A 20,497-nucleotide genomic window follows, 5' to 3' on the forward strand; every position below is an offset into this window, starting at 1 on the left:
TAAATAAAATTTGTTTGATTGATATAGTTCAAAGTAAAAAATAGCATGGTAGTATAATGTAATTAGGCATTCTCGTGCATTGCAGGCTCCAGTAAAAAAGTTCAGCTACTGCAGTGAGAGTATTTAAGCCCACTGCAGCAGCACCATCTATGATTTGCAGCCATGTACAAGTGGAGTGTGTTTGACCTCGGGATGAAACCTGCAGTGCATGCTGATACTTGATGTTAGCCAACAGGCTTTGTGTGAAATATGCCGCTAGGCGAGAACAGAGCCTCTAAATGCGATTATAATCCCCTGAAACAGCAACTGGCATGGTCCAAATATTTTTGTGGCCCACTGAACGTTCTTATAGATGACATATAGGCTGTTAGCAGAACAGATCTCAGAACATAAGAGCTAACCGTGTACTGCATTAGGAACTTTTTTCTTTTTTTTGGAGGCCAAAGTTTTCTTCCAGTATTCTTTGACAAACTAAATTCTAGTTTTCTTCTGCCACTCCAGTGTGATGTAAAGGGGGTCACGAGTTGCACAGCCCTTTAAAAATTTAACATGTGATACAATAGCAATACCTGGCTCTTCTGCTGTAACGTTCAGCGTGTTTTTATCCTTTGAAGTCAGGCTTATGTCCCTTGGTGTGACTGTGTGCTTAGCCTCTGTCAGCGGCGCCACTGAACCTCTCTGAGTGGAGGTCACCATGGCACATGTGGGTGGGCTCCCCCCCTGCACCGCAGACTAAGGTTTATGGTGAGTGACAGAGCACTGGGTCAAGTAGATCTCTATCTCTGTCTGCAGAAATGGCAGCTCGGCCGGCTTGCTGGCTGGACTAAATGAGTCGCTTGCTGAAGAACCGCGATCTTTGTTTGAGTAACCGTGAGTTGTCTTTATGGATCCCAGTGATGGCGAGCTATCAACAGTGACACAGTCTCTGCCACTACTTGCACAAAGACAAGTGTGTGCATTTGTCAGCGGAGGATCAAGACATCACAGAGACGTTTAGAGTGTCTAATGAGAGCTCACCGTCCAGTTACGACGATGCAGAGTTTACACATTTTGGTCAGTAGAGACGAGGCTTGCTGCAGAAAGGCACACATCTTGGGGTGCTCGTCTATAGGGCTTTGGACCGACAGGAAGCATCCGTACAGCTTATCAATCAAACCCATGTTTACCACGTAGCTGGAAGAAAACGGGAAGAAGAGAGGAAACGTTACATGGTTTATTGCAGGTGCTCTTTCATTCAGACATTTCTTTGTAAAAGGCTCTTTCACACAAGCAAACAAAGGCCTTTACTGTGCATACTCCTGCTGCAGTGTGAATGTAAGCCAATACCTCACCTAAGCCCTCCACCCCCAGCTATTACCGTGATATCTTCAATTTGTCTCTGCCAATGACAGGACTCATGATCATGTTCCCTGTACTCTTTCAGCCACAAATCACCCCTAATAGTGTCATTAGACGGCTGTTGTGGCCCCTGTACCAGCCCGGCTTTGGGCTCTTGACAGTCTGCTGACCCGGGGCTAGTCTTCTAGAAGCTTCTGGTATGCAAGGATCATTCAGTATGGGGAGCTTATGAAAATCTGGAGTTTACGGCTGCCAGTCAAGGCTTTCAAATCCATATTAGGGTCACTATTCTGATGCTCCTTGTCACTGCTTTGATTGTTTTGAGTTTTCTTTCTCTACAAAGCATCACGACTTTCTTGTCGATCAAGAGAATATAAACTACATTTTATCTGGCATCATTTCAAATGGTCTTTTGACAAGAAATGTATTCGTGTCAGCCTTCTATTAAGCCTAGCTTCGTGTTTGTGAAGCGCAACAATAGTTGTCAAGTTGATAGCTATTATTCTACTATTCCCCTACCTGAGCTGTGGATCTCTGCAGCTCCTCCAGAGTTACCACAGGCCTCTTGGCTGCCATTCTAATTAATTCTCTCCTTTGCTCAGACTCTAAGATTAGGAGGAGGGCATGTCTTGGTAGAATTGTGGTTTTGCCATACTCCTTCCATTTTTGGGACGATTGACTGAACAGAGCTCCTTCAGATCCTCAAAGGTAATTGTCTTAAACCTAATCCTGTTTTAAGCTTCTCCACAGCTTTATTCCTGACCTTTCCACTGTGTTCCTTGCTCTTTATGAAGCCATGACTTCACCTATGTCCTTAAACCTCTGAGGGCTTCTCAGAAAAGCTGTTTTTATACCAATGTTAAATCACACTTAGCTGGATTATTTAGCAGACTTCTGAAAGCAATTGATTTTACTGGATATTTTTTCTGAGGTACACATGTATACTACACATTTCAGGTTTTTATTTGTTTTGTCTGAAAACCAATTCACCTTTTCTTTCCACTTCCCAATTATAAACTACTTTGTTAGTCTATAACACAACAAAACAAAAGACATTTAGGTTTGCGGTTGTAACATATTAATTGTGGAAACGGCTCAATAACAGTCCGGTAAAGATAGAGTTGCAAAAGCTGGAATGTCCTTGTCTTTTTTTCCTTTAGTTACACACACATTAAAAAGGACAGTAGATGTACATCTTAGGTTTGTACTTGAGATTATCAGTCTGATGATACAATTTTTCTCAGGCACCCCCCTGACTTTGGGGTTACAACTGGGTCAGCAGATGAGATTGGTGTGCCTGTGCAGCTGCTCCGTCCAGATGAATCATTGCTTGTGGGAGGGATAGTGGAAAGGCTTCACTAGTCCACAAAGCTTCAGGGTGCTTGGCCTGCCTTTCCTCATGGTCCGCATTTCTCCATCACTATCACAACTCCTACAGGTCAAAGCAACGGGGCTAGCCTAAATGCCAGGTTCAAGGCAACCTTTCTGAGCTATGGAAGTGCTTGCTGTTTTTTTTTTTTGTGAATTTGTAAGTCACAAAGGAACTGATATTACTTAGAATGTGTTTCTGAATGTTAAAAAAAAAGGACATGCTGGACACATGCCAGAGTACACCTCATTCTCACACTACTCCCATTTTAACAAGACACCACTTGGATCATTTCCAGGCTTTCTGACATTTTCTTAGCCTATTCCTTACATATGGCTTGCTCTTTAGGAAATCGGATGTTTACCCGTGGTAAAGAGGAGCATGACATAAAGAAGATAAAGCGGTTTTTGGAATAAGAAAAAGGTACCATGTAGGAGGAGGAGAAATTAGTTGAATATGGAAAGAAAATACCTGATTAGATCTTGGGCACGAGTGCTGTGGACCTCTCCAACAGAGATCTTGGCCTTTGACTCTGAGAACAAAACCCAAAGCTCTCCGGGCATTGCCGAATCATCAGCGCAGAGATACGGGGAATTCAAGATGGAGGCAATGGTCTGAAGCAGGCCTGTTGTGAAGCCTTCGAAGACCTGTTTGTTTATGCTGCGGCCAAAGATGGACTTGTCTTCGTCTGGAACGTAGAGCTGACAGACAGAGGAAAAGGTATGAATAACGAGTATTTGCTCATCACTAAAATCAAATTAATATCTCCGGGTTATCAATTATATTACAAAAACAACTAATGTCAGCTTAGACAGATTTGTGTAACTGACCAAACTATTGGTTGCTTTTATAGAAGTCACTCAGTTATAGCAAAAAGCAATTTTATAAGCTTTTAGTTTTTGGCCAAAACAGGGATATCGTCAATTTCTGTTCAGTGATACTGTAAAGCTTTTACCTAATGATACAAACTTTAGTCAATTTAAATTACTCTAAAACAAGGATGTATACCAACAAAATGCAAATTTCAACTTCATGGATGAATAATAACGTTTAACAATAATGTTGCTAGTTAAATAAAACAAAGATTTCTGAAAAAACAGTCCAAAATGTTAAAGTTTTCTCTCTTTGAATGAATGGAAATCTACAAGGACGACACTACTGTTCCATGTTGTGCTAAACTCACAACTTGTTTTCTATCGTCATAATGTTCCCACCACTGATGGTGCCCTCACACGAATGCAAATGAGGCGGCCTGAGCGGGTGATTTACATATTATAACCATGCAAAAGGTGGGGTTAGGAGTGGTGTAGCGGCCCACGATTAGAGCGACGCGATTGGCGCGGTGAGTGGAGTGAGAGCAAAGTGGAACCCCGCAATTACATTCGCAAGAGTTCAAAAATCTGAACTGGTTGTTGTGACATACGGTGAAGGTGCGCAGCAGAGACAAAGCTTTGTTCAATCAAAATGGAAGAAATTCATGTTAAAGGGATGAGCGAAGGAATGTTCTTTAGAGGTTTGTGGGTGGCTTTGACAAAAGCCGTTTTAATTTAGCCCTTAAGCGGACTGTTAAATCAACCATGATTCGTCCTCCTCTTGTAGCTCCACAACAGGTTCTGGCCAGCCGCTGCGTCTGCAGCCAGCTCTGGTGATCTCTTTTCTCGCCCTTGCGCTGCTGCTCCTGTCTGAGCTCCATAGCGGGACACGGCCAGCCGCCGATCTGCGTCCGTGCTCTCTCTGCCTGCCCTTTTGCTCTGACCTCTCGCTATCCTTACTTCTTTTTTACAGGTCATATGTCCCTGTAGCGGGATAAGAGTTTCGGATCCTGGACAGACGGAAGCGCCGCGGGAAGCGACCACGATCCAGCTGTAGCTCCTGGACTCCCTGAACTGGGAGCATCTCTGGAGGATCTGGTGAACCTGCAGGGATGCCGGAGCCGTTCTTCAGCTTTCCACATTAAACACAGCACCGTGACCCGTTCAATAACATCCTGGTCCGCCCTGTTCAGGTGAACAGACAAGCGGATTGAAGCTCCACCTATTTGATGACGCGGTGAGGCTGTTGTCACTATTTTTGTATGCAAAGAGTCACAGCAACAGCAAGTTTAGCAGGAATCGCGTTTGGTGTGAACGCACCCTGACACTTTGCTTTATGACCTCCATCACTGGCATCTGCATGACATCACTGAAAGTAACAGTAAAAGCCCATCCAACTGGCCAAATATAGTATGTTTAATGCATAGTGCCTAAAATATAACAGGGTGCCAAATCTTGTATTTAATCCATCCATTCTGATTGTGACATTGTACACATTATATTGTGATTGGATATATTGTACAACAACAAGTTATGGGACAGAGGATTCTAAAAATGAAAAACATTGAAAAAGAATTACCGCAAACATCCTTTAAATTGTTTTTCCAGTTTTCAAGTACAGCTTTAAATATAACCTGGACTACAACAAAATACTTTTTTTTTTCAATTACATCATTTCAAAATAACAGCTGTGTCCAACTTAACAGTTTAGAGGAAAAAGCTTGCATTTGTTTTTATATGTTAGATTCAATCATTTATTTGATGTAGCTAAACAAACTCAGGAAACTTATCAAGACAAAAAGGCAAAACAGGTTGAGACACGGCAAGACAAGTTTTCCAATTTATTAAATGGCAGTTGTACTTTGCAAAATATAGCAAAACTAATTAAAATCTTAAGTAATTTGGCCTTTTTATGTTGGAGAATTGTGATAAAATTGCCATGTAGTATTGTTGCAATTTTGCTCAGTCATAACAGCCTATCCTGTAGAGTAAGTGGCACTTTACTTTGAAATGTCCAAAAGAGCAACAGGGTTCCTAATCAACTGTGTCCCAGGACAGACAGGATCCGACTCTTGTTCAGTCTCCTGTTATCTGCTAAAATCAAACTCTCTATTCAGGCAGCCTGAATGAACAGACAACATGCCTCCGTGGAAAATACCCTTTTACCTAAATTCTTCTTAAAGCGTTTGGGCCTCCTCTCACTTCATTCACACACCCCAACTTTGATTCCTCCTCCCACACTGAAGACTGCTGCTGTCAATGTGGTTGGAAGAAGAACCTATTTTTAGTTTCACATGGGGTGATCACTGTTTTAGCGTCGGTCAAACGTCTGATTACAGTCACTAGATGTTTTCTCTGAGCATCTCTTGATACAAGTACTTCCACACTTGTATCATGATAAATAAACACCTTAACGGGTTTATTAATAATCACCTTAGGCAAACCCATAATTAGCTGATAACGACTGCAATAAAGCAGTAAATTTCCTTGGCCACAGAAGGCTGGTGTAAATAAAGATTTTATCTAAACCGCCTACATCCTGCCCAATTTAAAAAGAAAGCCTTTGAGAAGAATTAGACGAACTAGTCGGACGGCCGTCCTTCTCATCTGCATTCCAAGCATCATGTGTAACACATAAGCGGAGGTCCACGTTTGAAATATAGTGCCTCTGCTTTTGTGAAACCTAGCGAAGGTAAAACATTCCCATTTGCTCCAACAGCCTGGGTGAATGCTGACAGCATAGGTAAATCCACCGACATTCTCCACAAATCTAATTAAATGAGGGCACGCTCGCATGGCAGTCCAACCCCCACTGCTGCACTCAATTGCAAACACACGCATACCAAAATGAGACGTGCTCTCAAATGTATGCATGTCTATGGATCCAGTAACAAAGCCTACGTTAATGTTCATTTTTGTAAACTTTATCACAACGCCCCATGAAGGACAGTGGAAGCAAGCGTAAGTAGTGAGCTCAATTTACGCTGAAAAAGAAGAAGCGTTTGTTCGTCTCCCACAGTGCTGCTGGAGATGTCCATCAGCAGAGCAGCTGCTGGGATGTGTTTTATATAAACTGGAGTATAGAGGCTAACCTCTCCCTCTGTGCCCCGAGGAAATACGACTGCTTTGGATTGGAACTGGACTGAAAAAAAAAAAAAAGGAAGCCCCAGTAGAGTTCATGCATGCGCCGCAAACCCTGTGGCTGTGCCTTGTCCTGTCTGCGTTGCCAGTGCAGAGCCGCCACTGTTGGATGTTTGGAGTGAGCCGATGTTTACAGTCTTACTAACAGAGTGCTGAAGGATATGGGCCGACAAGTCGCCGCAACGCAGCCTGCCTGGCTTTTCTGACTGAGCACTCACATACTCTCTGTCAGGAGGCAACAGTGGGACTCAAGACTTTCTGTCTTCTTTCCCTTTTTGTTAACACTAGGGCACTTTGAATGACGCCAACAAAAACCCAAATGCAATAATTCAAAAGTACATTACAAAAAAAAAAAAAAAAATAACTTACGGTAATAACTAAGTTAAACATTACTGTAAAATTAGTTTGCCGATTTTGCTCTCTGGTATTTCAGTCAATATTTTTTTCACTTGTTAACAAAAATTTCTTTCAAACAAAAGGCTAAAAAATAAGCTTTATTACAGGTATAGAGTCAGTTACTAAAATCTGTATTTTTTTGACCTGAGACCTGAAGATGCTGGCTGCAAATATGTTAAGAATTGTTAGGTTTTAACTCCCAAAACAGCAAAAAAAAATGGTACAATGTCACAAACACGTGTCTGTCAGGGGATTCCAGGAATGACTAAATGTCAGATGGAAAATGTCACCTAACTGAGCTGTTTGCTGCAGTACATCATAAGCCTTCTAGTGCTGTCACCCTGTATTAGCACCTTTGTATCACAATTTTAACTATGAATAAAAAAAAAAATATTAAGAATTCCAATTATATGTTTAGAAAAAAATGTATGTGTCTTTTGGCAATAAATCTCTCCCTGCATAAAGTCTAAGCCTTACAGATATTGCTTAAAAATAAAATTTCATAATTATCATAAAGGTTAATTTACCACATTATTCACTACTTTAACTGTACTGCTAAACAATGCACAACAACGTTATTCAATTGTATTTTGTGATACTAATTGTACTCATTGTGATTAAGATAGAAGTAACCATAAAAAGTATTTCTAAAAATTGATCGCATCAATTAACAGGTTATGTATGCAAGGATTGGTCAATGAGGCTCATTTTACATATTCTTCCATTCCTGGATGTTTCATTTTTATTTTGTTTATTTTAGTTTAGTCTGTACTGGGGGTGGAATTTAATTTTTGGGTAAAGCATCGCAAGATATACAACAACCGTTGTCACAGCATCAATGAGTAATATATTGCAATTACAAAGGATTGCTTGACTAAAAGGGGGAGAAATTTAATTTAAGTGTTGGGGGTGGCAGTATACAGAGAGGGACACCAAAGGTGTAAGCATTTTGTGTGTTTTTGCCGTTTTTCTCTCTGTATTTATCTTCTTTCTCTAATCCAAATCTCAGCGGCGCTCAGCCACCTCCAATGCCCTCCCCCTCCTGTTTTAAACTCCTCTGGAAAAACTTAACGGTTCTGAAAACTTATCGCTTAGAGGATTAAATACCATAGAAATATGTATTATCAATAAAAAAGCTCAAATGTGTCAAATGAATTTAGCTAGTTTGAATTTACACGGCACCCTGTCACAAGATATAACCAACGTAATGAGGTGGATAATAAGGTATGTTCCAAATGGACATGTTTTTTTTACTCTACTGAGAAGTGGAAGTAAATAAAATGTGCATTTTGTAATTTAACATTTATTTGTATTCAAGTCACTTTCAAGACTAGTTAATGTTCTGCGGTCTGGTATTTGCGGTTTGCACAGCTCATTTTGATATCAGTGTACAAATCATGAGCCAATATTTAGGACGTTACGGTGGTCAATCAATGCACCTAACTCAATTTTATAATCATAGTTAATATTGAAAGTTTTTAGAGAATTCAAAAGATTCTGTAAAGGCAGATTATTCCTCTTTTTAGAAAGGAAATGCAAAACCATATTCTATACATTTTAACACTTCATAGCAAAGGTGACATTTTGACAAAATTGCTGTGAGGGGGAAAAAAATAACTAGTAAATGCATTATACGTTTTTATCAACAAATAATTAATCTTAGAACCATTACTACACTGACTAAAACAATGAAATGATGCGAGTCTGCATACCATACAATTTATTTCTTGACTTACTGTTAGTTGGTGTAGCAGCAGGTCCACAAGGAAGACAATTTTCTTGCTAAAGAGCACATAACTGCAGTTGAAGTTGCAGGAGACGCATGCCAGATAGTAGGTATTTATAGCAGCACAGAGAGATCTAACAAGAGAGAAGACAAGTCATTATCAATCACAAGTTTAAAACAAAACTCCCGTTGCAATTCTTTCAATAACACACCAGCAATAAGTCCTAAATGTGACCTGGGAACCAGAAAGACTAACTGCAGGCTTCAGGGAACCAAACTTACTCTTCTTCAATTGGGCTTTCTTAAGGGTGTACTTTATCTTCAGTTGTCAGAAGAATATCTCACTGACGGTGCAAGAATGGAAGCAGATCTGAGGAATAAAACACTCATATCAGCTACTTAATGTGGAGACTCCCCTCCGTAGCCACCTCTGGAGGTGCTGAGTTCTATCTCAGTCCCATCTTGGCAGAGCTGGTGCAGCATTTCCGCCGGAGAGATAAAACTATTTCTCTTAGCAGCTCCCAACAGCAGCCAGGCAGCCCCCAGGCAGCAGCCTCTGTATTTTGTCTGCTCTACAACAAGCTGTAGAGAAGATTAATGCTTCAGATAACTGACCAATCATTCCTCGGTGACTGCTACTCCCCCATGCCCCGTTTCATCAGTTAATATTTTCTGACAACTGTATATTTTAGCCATTAGAGAAATGGCATGTCCTATCTGCTTGCGGGAAGAAAGGAATCCCCCTCTTCGGTGCCTAAAGTAGGCCGTGTTTACTTCAACTGGTAAACATTTTGATATGTACCGAACCTTCACATCTGCTGCGCGTTTTCAGTCAAACCACGTTGGCATCTCAGAGGAAAATACACAAAACCAGGGTTCACTGGAGTCTGCCAGTTCCTTCTGCTATTCTTTGCTTTGCGTTTCTTGTGGGCAGATAAGACGCCTTTTTTTGGGGGGGAGGGGGAAGTTTTGTTATTGACATAGGAGTGCTAAGCTGCCCGACACAGAATGTGGTGTTAATGTGAGAATCACAATATTTTGAGTGTTTGCACATTGTCCACATCAGACAGGAAAGCTTAACACGTGACAACAATAAAGCATAAGAAAGAAAAACTAAATAAAGATTAGCTTACGAATTGTCACACTTCTGTGTGGCAGATGTAATAAGAGTTTATTAAATAACACACTTTGGAAATAGTGACAGAAAAAAATAGAGCAGGCTATGTGTAACAAGAGGGAAGGTAACATGAGAAGCCAAACCGACTTAGCTTTGTGCGCAGCCTTACAGCTTTCAGACTCTCAGAGACTCTGATTGTTGAGTGAAGGCATGACAGAGATAAGCTTGAATGCAAATAGAAAGACGACAACTCAAATACTTTTTCACAATACTCTAGTATAATTACACGCCTCACACAGCCTATGAGAGCAGCCAGAGCAACCCATAAGCATTCCTCTAAAGGACAGGAGTTACTTTGGGTGTCTCGAGTCACTATTGTAGTATTTGATTATGCACTTGTTGAGTAAAGTAGAGCACAATAGCGGGGTTATCTTCTATCTATCACAGATTAAATGGCAAGGCAGGACCGGCTTAATTACTGGCAAAGAAGTGTTTTAAAACGGCCAGATAAAGTTCACGTTGGTCAATAGCATTCAGGTTACACTGAGACTCAGACTCCATTTGCCAAATGTTTGTCTTAAGCTGTTCATAAGGAGTTAAGTTATGGATCTTTCAAAGAATGACTGAGGAACTAATTAACTCTGAATGCTGCTCTTTTCAACTAAATGTAGAGTTAGATTTTTTTTTTATTCAACTGTGGTGCTTTATGAAACAAACATTCCTTCTTGCAGTGTTATGTGCTCTGATTAGTGAGTACTAAACACCGGGTAGTTTATTATTACATTTGAGTAAAAATAGCCCGGTTTCACAGTATTTAAAGACTGAAAAAGATGTATAACATAATCTTCCTGCTTTATTGATAACCTCCAGCCAAAAGGCTCACAGCTTGCCAACTCTGCTTTTTAAACAGCGTTACCTGACGCTTCTTTAGTTTCAACACCTTGTTTACAAATATTTCCAGTATGAGACATAAAAAAATTACATTTTTTCAGTCAGTTGACAGGCTGCACACCACCTGTAGAGAGGATGAAAGGCTTGTGTGTCGTTTCACTGCTACTGTGAATGAATTTCCGCAGCGGAGCGTTGCCTATTGCAGCTTGATGAGGGCTAATAACTGCTAGCATTAGCTTACATTGTCTGCAAGGTTTATAGCTGTGCTTTTCTATTGTACTCTTAAACGTCCGTGTCGTACTGAACATCCGTGTCATACAGACCGTTATGCTCATAAAGAAATGAGAGGTCCAATTTCAACGCAATTTTGAAAACTTTGATCGTAATGACCCGTTATGCTGAAACACGCTGGCAAGAACCCCGAGGAGCTGTGCATCAGTATGCCTGGATAGTGATACCTAACAAGCAAACCTACACAAAACTGTACGTTTTATAACATCACAATTTGTAAATTAAACCTGTGATTGTCAGGTTTATAAAAAGTTTTACTGCCCAAATAATTGTCACTTAAAAAGACTTTTACTGTACAAATCGATTGCCTGGTTTAGTATATTAATAGAGGAAACATTTTGTGTGCTAGAGGGTTATAATGTGTTACTATACAATATAGCTACAGGACAGGTGTTTTATTGATGGAAATTCAATCCTGGTTTGATTTAAAATCTATCGAAATATTTTGGATTTTGGCCGATTACAATTTTCTTTTCTGGGTATTGCACAGGACATACATAAATTCATTGGTGCAAACTTTGTTTTAATTTAGCATTTCAATATACCCCCCCCCCCCCCCCCCCCCAAAAAAAAAAAAAAAGAACAAAATAAAAAATAAACCCTGACCATGAAAAACAAAGTGTGCTTCACTTAAAAGGTAATAAATTTAAATCTTTAGAAAATTTACAGTATTATCCAGTGTGGATAACCTATAGTCTATTTTTAATAACATCAAAACAAAGTTTATCAAAGAAAATGCAGTTTGTTGTTCAAAGCTTGAAAAACGAGAAGTTTCATCTTTGCTCATTTAATAAACAGGAACAAAACTTTCATACTTTTCAGTTGCTGACCGTTAGACGAAGGAAAAGAGGTCCGTTCAGATCAAAGGGTCACTACTAATATTTGGGTTTATTGGTGTCTCTATTTAAAAAGTTTTTAATTAGTTCCTCTTTATAATAGTCTTTCATGAAGAAACCTTTGCTTCCGGTTTAAAAAAAAAGATGCCAACCATCATTTGGCCTCTTATGGAGAGAATTTCCTTTGATTTTTAAAGGTAAAGTAACTCTTCATGCTTGGCAAAAATGCTCGGTTACATGAAAATTTGGTGTATTTAAGTTCTAAGCTGGACCCGACTGGAAAACAAGAATTTATCCCAGTTCTCACGTAGTGTCAGGTAGAAAAAGCCATGGTACAGGCAGAAGTGATAACAATTGTGGCTTACCAGTTCAATTACTTTTAGAGATTAGCGTATATAGCTGCATTTCTCGGACTTTCCAGACTTTCCAAGCTCCCTCTAAATAAATGACTTGATGTCTGGTAAAACAGACTGAGCTACCAGCATCAGGTAATGAGCATGCAGTAACTTTGCAAGCCCAGCTAATAAAGTTGTCGCTATGGTCAATTCTGGACAACTGAAAAGGCTGTCAAACGCATGTTTGATTCATTTCCTTACACCAACTTGTACAATAGACCACTACAGTGATCTGTCTTTGGTTTCCTCCCACCTAATTGTGCTTGATGAGCGTGACACTTGATAGTACAACCTCTCTGGGAATCTCACAGACTGAAGCCCCCCTCCCATTGACAGCTCTTTTGAGGAACAATTTGGTTAAGTGCCACACCACCAATTCTCATGTTGCACAGAAATATGTTGGAGACTACTGTGTGCCAGTCAATCTAAGCAGGCCATTTCTCAACCCACACCACAATGCATTTCGTATTACACAGTGATTATGTTTAATAGGTTTCAAAAATTACCATAACCACTAACTGTCTCATCTCCGTCTCATAAAGCAGCATTAGAAGCTAAAATAGTAGTCAAACCTTAAGAGGTGGATTTAATGCAAATAAAAAAAAAGTTATCCAGGAGCAAAAAGGCAGAAATAATTAAAACACTATAAACTGCCCAGTTAACATCGAGTGGTTAACCTCTCATTGCCAGGGCATACAAGTTTACCTGTAAATCTCTTTAGGTCTATAAAGAAATGAGGCCAAGAGGTAAAGGAATAAAGCACACCTGATCCTGTCTATCCCTTCTGGAGCCCCCTGGGCTTCAAACCTGCTGACCCACAGGCCCAAACATGATAAGGTTTACTGCGGGATTAGGGGCTCAACTGATCTTCGAATTTAAAATGCTAATATTCAAAGTGCTCCTAATATTGATTGATAATCTTTAGTTTCACTTTATTTCTCTGGTAAAAGTCAAAAAGTCAAAAGTAAAAACTTCCAGAGCAGATACGATGGCTTGGAGCTGTGTCACTGTGTTTATTTATTAAGTTAAATGACAAAATCTATGCTTAGCTGACAACAATCATGTAAAAGGCTCTTTAGGTTTTTTTTTTTGTCACTGTTGGAGTTATCAACCCAGAGATCTGCTCTCCTTAACCCGAGTTTCAAATTCCTCACCCTTTTCTGAGCATTTCCTATGTGTGCAGTCAAGCCTGACGGGAGCCGCGCTGTCGAAATCTGACTAACGTCCAGATCAGGTTGAGCCCCCGCCTCTTAAACAGGGGAAGAAAAAGAACCCTAAGCCAAAATAAAAGGTGAGGAGCAAATCCATTTCCTTGTGCTGTCAAACAATCCTCTCATTCACTACCATCTAAATGACATTTAATTTGATTCTGCTGCCGATCTCTCCGATACCCTGAGAGCTTCCAAGACATCAACTCTGGCTGTTGTGCCACTCTGGCCAGGTATGAAGGAGGAGAAATCTGATGAGCCATCACACAGCGCCATTCACACGAGTATGCGCACAGACAAAACGCACACAGACTCTTACAAATGGTAGAAAACATCCTGAAATAACACCACAGGTAGCAGGTCTGATTTCACAGGATACACCAGGTCAGGCGAGATGGTAAAAGAAATACAAATTGGGTTAACACGTGTGTTAGAGCTCACAGCTCACTCTTATTGTCAATTTAGAATAAGCCCAAGACACCATAAAATGAAGTTTATGGTTCACTTTTTGTTAGAGAAATTCCTAGTTTTTTTGGTTTGTTTTTAAAGCTTGCCAGGCAAAGCATATGAAGCTAAAAAGCCATCACTGTAAGAAAATACTTTAATCGTCAGTCAAAAAACAACAAATAAAATAAAATAAATTGAGTAGGTCCTCTTGCTGTGTCCTTTGTTGAAATGTCCCATTTTTTCTCCAAGAGACTTCTTCAGTCTGAAGACACATAAGAAATACTTCTTCGTAGTGGATCAACTAGTTTAACAGCGGCAATAGAAACTGGTTGCTCACATGTAAAAGAGGACCATCAGGCTAACCAACGATCGTTAGTGCTCTGACCATCACTTATTGATACCAGGGGGTGGGGCATATTCGCAATAACGGCATTATAAGGGGGGGACAATAGACCCCTTGCAACCACGTGACTCCGTTACCCAGAATCCATTGCGTGGCGGCCATATTGGTTGGCACGCCATTTGACAAAATGACGAGTTCTCCACGTATTTTTCTTCTTTAGATAACGTATCACAAGATCGTTCTAAGAGTAAGTTGATGGTTGATGGTATCAGATTGCCAGATCCACACAGCAAAAGCCTGAAGGGACGGAGCGAGTCTGTGAAATGCTGGCCAAGGGTTTCGTACCGCGACACAGCTGCTTTATAAACACGCAGGCCAGTATGGACAAGAGAGCACGAAAGCCATGAAACCACTGGACGGCTGCAATTATTTTATATCAGGAAAAAGGCTCCAGCAACGCCCGCGACGCCATGAGGGATTAAGCGGTCAGAAAATGGATGGATGGATGTTCAGACATGTTTGTGTAACAGCACAAAGCAGAGAGGAAGACCCGCCCGGTAGGTTAAAAAAAATCACTCACTACGGATTATTTTGGTGTTTTTGTCTTGTTAAAATGGGTGGGGGTGTCGGCGACATTGCAGCGTAAACACAGACATACTAGCTCCCGTGAACGGGCGGAGGGGAGGTGGCGATCGTTACACTGGCCGGAGAGCCGCCGCTGTCTGAAGCAGCAGGAAGCGGGTGCAGCAACAGCGGCTCTCCGGCCCGTGTTACGATCGCCATAGCAGCCGCCGTAGCCGCCGCTGTCTGAAGCAGCAGACAGCGGCGCTACACGGGCCGGAGAAGCGGCCCGTGTAGCGCCGCTGTCTGAAGCAGGCTTCTGCTCCAGACAGCGGCGCTACACGGGCCGCTGTCTGGAGCAGGCTTCTGCTCCAGACAGCGGCGCTACAGCAGCAACAGCGGCTTCTCCGGGCCGTGTAGGGATCGCTACCTCCCCTCCGCCGCTATTTAAGTAGAACAATGACTAGAGCAGAATTAAGTTGTATTTACCGGAGATGAAGTGTAGACTGCAAATTCTCTCGTAGTATGATGCGCCCCCCCCCCCCTCTCCTCCAGTCCATTGGGAGTGTCTGCCTGCGCTCTTTTCATTGAAAATATCCATTTCTTTCTTCGTCCTTTCTCCTTCGGTAAACGACAGAAACGTACATCCAACGATTTGGAATGCCTCTGTGTGCAACCGGGAGCACAACAAGTCGTAGGCATTGTTTAGATTCCAGAAATAAACTAACTAAAAGTACGCTCTAAATCACCCGTTTTGTCATGTAGTAGACGGGCTGTCAGGCTAGCCTGCCCACCAAGATGGAGGCGCGCACCCCCGATCACGTGACTGTGACGTCAGATGCAAGGGGTCTATTGGACCCGAAGGCCTCCACCCCTGTTTGACGGGCAGTTTCTCTACACAAAACTGGCCGCCTTTACTCCCCTTTCAAACAGACGTTCTTCTCTATCCAGGATGAGAACGTCTTTATCCCTAAATGAGCGAGCGCTGGCATGTGGATGAGTGTAAACCACAGAATCTTGTCTGGATGATGTTACATTCCTGTGCATTAGTATTAAAAGTAGAGATGGGTACCTTTCATATTTGAACCAATACCTGGTACCTGGGAATTGATACCGGTACTTAATTTTGTGTTAATGTCTATTAAAAAAAACATATTTATTTTTTAACATAAAAACTTGTTTGGATTTAGAAATGAACCTTATTAAATCATTTATGAATTTTAACAAACTGCCTGAATCCACAGCATATAAAACTATTTTTTACCAAAACAACAGTTAATCAGAGGCACAGAGTGAACAAGGTGAATTAGGGATTGAAGCTGTGTGTGAATAAAATTTAGGAAATTGTTATAGAGCTAGTTTCAGAGAATAAACTATATTAAAAACATATGGTAATGCATCAGCTATATGTGAGATAGCGCTTGTGGGAAGGAGCTCAGCAGCAGTTGCCGCTCTCAAAAAAAATTGCTATATTTGTCGCTAGTCACATTTTTGAAAAAAGGTGCTTGGCTGGGTCTGAAAAGTCGCTAAATATAGCAAGAAATTCACTAAATTGGCAGCAGTGAACAGGTGCTTCCTCAGAATAGAAGGCCTCGCACTTCAAGTCACGAATATTGCAGCAACGTAATCTGCAGCGCATGTTGAAAAGCAGAGCCATGCTTGCTTTGTTGACTGGACCAAAAGCTACTGACGTCATCACGCTCTTGTGCGTGCTATGCTGCGTTTATGGTCGGCATGGAAAATCGCCCACTCTTCCATTCCCTCAGTGTCACAGTGGTGCGTTTAGGTACCAAAACATGGTACAGTTTGATTTTACGTGAATCAGTACCCGGTAGTACCAGCAGGATTCCGTCGGTACCCACCCATAATTTAAAGAATGCGATGAATAGATGGAAAGGTCTTTTTTTATGTAGTTCAACTACATACTGGTATGTAATTTATAGAGCAAAATAATTACAATGCAAATGTAATGAATTGGTAGAATTACTGGACCAGTATCTAAAGATTCTTCAGACCTGTTTGCAATGTTCTTGTATCTTTTGCCGGAAGTTAGCTCATCAGTTGAGCTGCATAAACTCCCATCTGGACTCCCCAGCGACCACAGGGTTACACCAGAACATTAGCGCAGCCTTGTAGAGGAATTAGCTCATTAATGTAATGCTAACAAGATGGAATCAGTCTCCCCGGGGAGAGATACGGCGTGAGCATCTCGGCAGCTGCCTTTTTCTGTAAATCACTCTGCTTATCTGGTGGGAGGAGGTGATCAATATGGCAGCATCTCTGTAAACAGATAATGTAGCACACTCTGGGACTAGCGCCTGTATAGCAGCCCATTAGGTCTCGCAGCAATCCAGATGATAGATTGTGATAAGCAGACAGCCAGGCAGCGTCCTTGTGTTGAATCGTGTCATGAGTCCCACTGAACTAAGTGACACAATGGGAAATTCTGACCTGTCCTGCTTTCCAGGGTAAACAAGCCAATAAAGTCTGTTTAAAAAGAATTAGGACTGAATATATGAACGAAAACTGAAAAGATGTTTAAATACAAACAAGAAAAATTGCACCTTTTCTACATTAAAAAAAGAAGGTACAGCTCATGACAGTGTTGTTTATTATGTGGCTAAAAGCACGTCTACAAGCTGACCCGATGTTCCGCAGTTCTTCAAGATCACTAATGAAAAATACAAAGTTAATGCAAGTGTAGGCAGATCTTGCGGCACGACCTGACTATATTAAAACATCAGAATATTCTCCATATAGAAGAAGTTGATCCCACAAAGCACTACGTAGAAATTAGCTCATTAAGCATGACTTCCTTTGGCTAAAGAAGCTCTAAACACCTAAGTCTTTAGCAATGCAGCATTTTGATGATCACATAGGAAAAAAACTGCGATGGAGTGAAAAAAAGAAACTTTTTGCAAGCAATGTAGGAAATACAGATGCACACCACAGCAGGCTAAGAATGCTATTGTTTTTATCCGTTTTGAGACTTCCAATTCGTAGCTAAAAAGCTAAAGCATTTAGCCAAACCTAAACTATTTTATGATACTTTCTGTTTCTTTTAAACAACTTTTACGATTTATTAAAAATGGCTTATATTTAAGGAAAAGATTCATTCAATGGTTTTTCAGAATTTAGAAATAATCTGTGAAGTTGGAGTTTAAAACACAGATTATCATCTGCAGTAGCTTTACTTAAAAAGAAATAGTTGTTTTAGGCATGGGGACTACATTAGATGGGTCTTGCTCAAAAACCGAAGCAATAGAGGGGTCAAACTGGGATGGAATTGCTCTACACTTGTTACAGATTCTTTAAAAGAGTCATAATTTTAAACATTTCCAGCAGATCAGTGAATAACCAATTTAGCAGCAGGCAAAATCTGCCTTTGCTTGAAATGTAAGAAGAAAATGGGTGCATACGTTATGGCACTAAAGCAAACAGAAGTATTACTAACAAAGAAAAATCTATTGTTTTTCAAGAGAGAATGCCATGCACGGATGTACTGCAAACAATTTTTGTGCGGGAAGAAAGGCTCTGCTAAAAGTCCTGTTTCTTCAAATACAAAAGTTAGCGTGAAATTCCTTCATATTGCAACCACTGAGATTGAGAGGCTCCAAAAAAAAATGGGAGAGAAAAAAAAAAATCAATACATATGCCATGTCCTTTAAAAGCCTTATAAATATAAGAAGCATTTGTCCATTAGCAGAGACAGAGAGACCAGTAAATGCTAATGAATGGGAGAGCAAGGCCATTCGAGTCCATTACAGAGTCTCACTTGTGAGCACAGAAGCCTCGTTGAGGTTATCTACAGCAGGCCATTCAGATTCCAACTGAAAAATACTCCATACTCTATATAATAGATGGGACACATGTGCCTTTATGTTTTGGGAGAATAACACAAATATACATCAATAACAGTAATTTAACTGCTCCATATTCCTTAAAAGGGCGACGCCGTTATACACGAATGCATCTTCCGATGATTTATTGCAACAAACTGCAGTAATGGAGTAGTTCAGTGGAGATTAACTGACTGTTTTTGAGTAAATTCAAAAAGAAAATGACGCGGGGCTGGTGAGATCAGAATCACAATGCAGTCAAAAAAAAAAAAAAAAAAAGAAAGAAAGACCATAAGAGAGGCAGCTTCGTTACTACAAAAAAAAAAGGGGGGGATGAATCCCAAATGCTCTAAGGAGCGCTTCAGTCGGTCGTTCCTCCTGGCTGCAGTCAGACTGTACAATCTTAGCCGCTCCCCACAAACATAATATCTGTTTAAATCATACAAATTGTTGCGCAGGTCATGATCAAACCATAAACTGTTTACGCTGCACCCAGATACTAAGGTAACTTGCACACGCCTTAGCTGGGATACTGCTGGACTATGATACATATGCATAATGTATAAGCTTATAGAATTGTATGTATGGAAATATTGAACATTTTATTACCCCGTGTTACATAAATAAGCTGGAGTTATTTTTCTTCCACTACTAAAATAACTTTATTTTTCCTATGATCAATATTTAGTCTGATAGTTACCCTTATATTCTACTCTTGGTGTTTTTTTCTTTAAAACTAAATTTAGATTAAAACGTTTACTTTTCTTGTATTCTTTTTTTTTTTTTCTTTCTGAATTACTAACAATTGTGTGTGTTTGCCACTGTCACACCCGAATTTCCCCATTGCAGGATATTAAAGGAATTCTTATCTTATATTAAACTACATTGATCACTAAAAACACCAAACAAAAACTATTATGCATCTGTACGAGGCCGAAGAGGAATCTTTAATTCTTTTGAATCTGTGCTTACCTTTTTCTTCCCCAATAACTAGATATTGCCTTAAGATATAACCCAATAAGTTTGTTTCTTAAGCATTGTTTCTAATAAATCTAATAATTTATGCAAATGTACTCTAAACAAAGCAGCTCAACAACACACATTTAAGACATGATGACCTGCAGCTACTCGTTATTTTTGGGAAACAATGACAAAAACTAAATTAACTAATCTGGTAGGGTCTCACAGACAGTATTGACCATAAAAATATCCTGACAATTTCCTGATCAACAAAGTTTAATTTAGAAAATAAATATTTATATAAATAAATATTACAGAGATGAACCACTTCTAAAAAGATAAAACAGAATCAATGTTGAGTTTTCCACGAATAAAAAAAGTCCAACAGGACTACAGGCTAAAGAGACAGCTCACCCTGCTGGCTTGACACTGAAACGTCACATTGTGACATATACGCCTACAACCTCTCACTGTAACTGGAGATGGTGGGTGACAAAAGATAATAATGGCAAGTTTAGTGACAGTACTCACTTGTGAGGAATACGTGGGACTGCAGTGGGTGTGGTAACGGCAGTGATGACCTGCAAAATTTGCTCCAAAGCACTTAGGCCACCGCCCACTTGGAAGGCCACTTGGTCCGCGTTATTCTGTTGAGCCAAGAGACAGAAAGAGTTACAGTTAGTGGGGGGACAGCGAAAAAGCTGGTTGGACAGGGAATTACAAAGCTCTCAGTGGGAAGGGAAACTTTTCCCTCTACTACGGAGGCGAGGGACTGAAATCTGAAACAAAGTGGTCCCTCAAGTATTCCTGTTTAATCTCAAAAGTGC

The 20,497-nt window shown here is 40.4% G+C and overlaps 1 protein-coding gene across 4 annotated transcripts in view; it reads right to left on the reverse strand.

Annotated features, from left to right (window-relative positions):
* The window catches only part of scaper (S-phase cyclin A-associated protein in the ER), an 89,498-nt gene that overhangs the window by 16,408 nt on the left and 52,593 nt on the right, over positions 1 to 20,497 (reverse strand). For all 4 annotated transcript variants that reach the window (XM_021320944.2, XM_021320945.2, XM_036149795.1 and 1 more), the window contains 4 exons: positions 20,202 to 20,317; positions 8,793 to 8,916; positions 3,179 to 3,408; positions 1,018 to 1,173 (listed from right to left, as the gene is read on the reverse strand). In XM_021320944.2, coding sequence (XP_021176619.2) covers positions 1,018 to 1,173; positions 3,179 to 3,408; positions 8,793 to 8,916; positions 20,202 to 20,317 — 626 coding nt within the window. The remainder of the gene's footprint in view (positions 1 to 1,017; positions 1,174 to 3,178; positions 3,409 to 8,792; positions 8,917 to 20,201; positions 20,318 to 20,497) is intronic.

This window comes from Fundulus heteroclitus, chromosome 2, assembly GCF_011125445.2.
Source record: "Fundulus heteroclitus isolate FHET01 chromosome 2, MU-UCD_Fhet_4.1, whole genome shotgun sequence".
NCBI lineage: Eukaryota > Metazoa > Chordata > Actinopteri > Cyprinodontiformes > Fundulidae > Fundulus > Fundulus heteroclitus.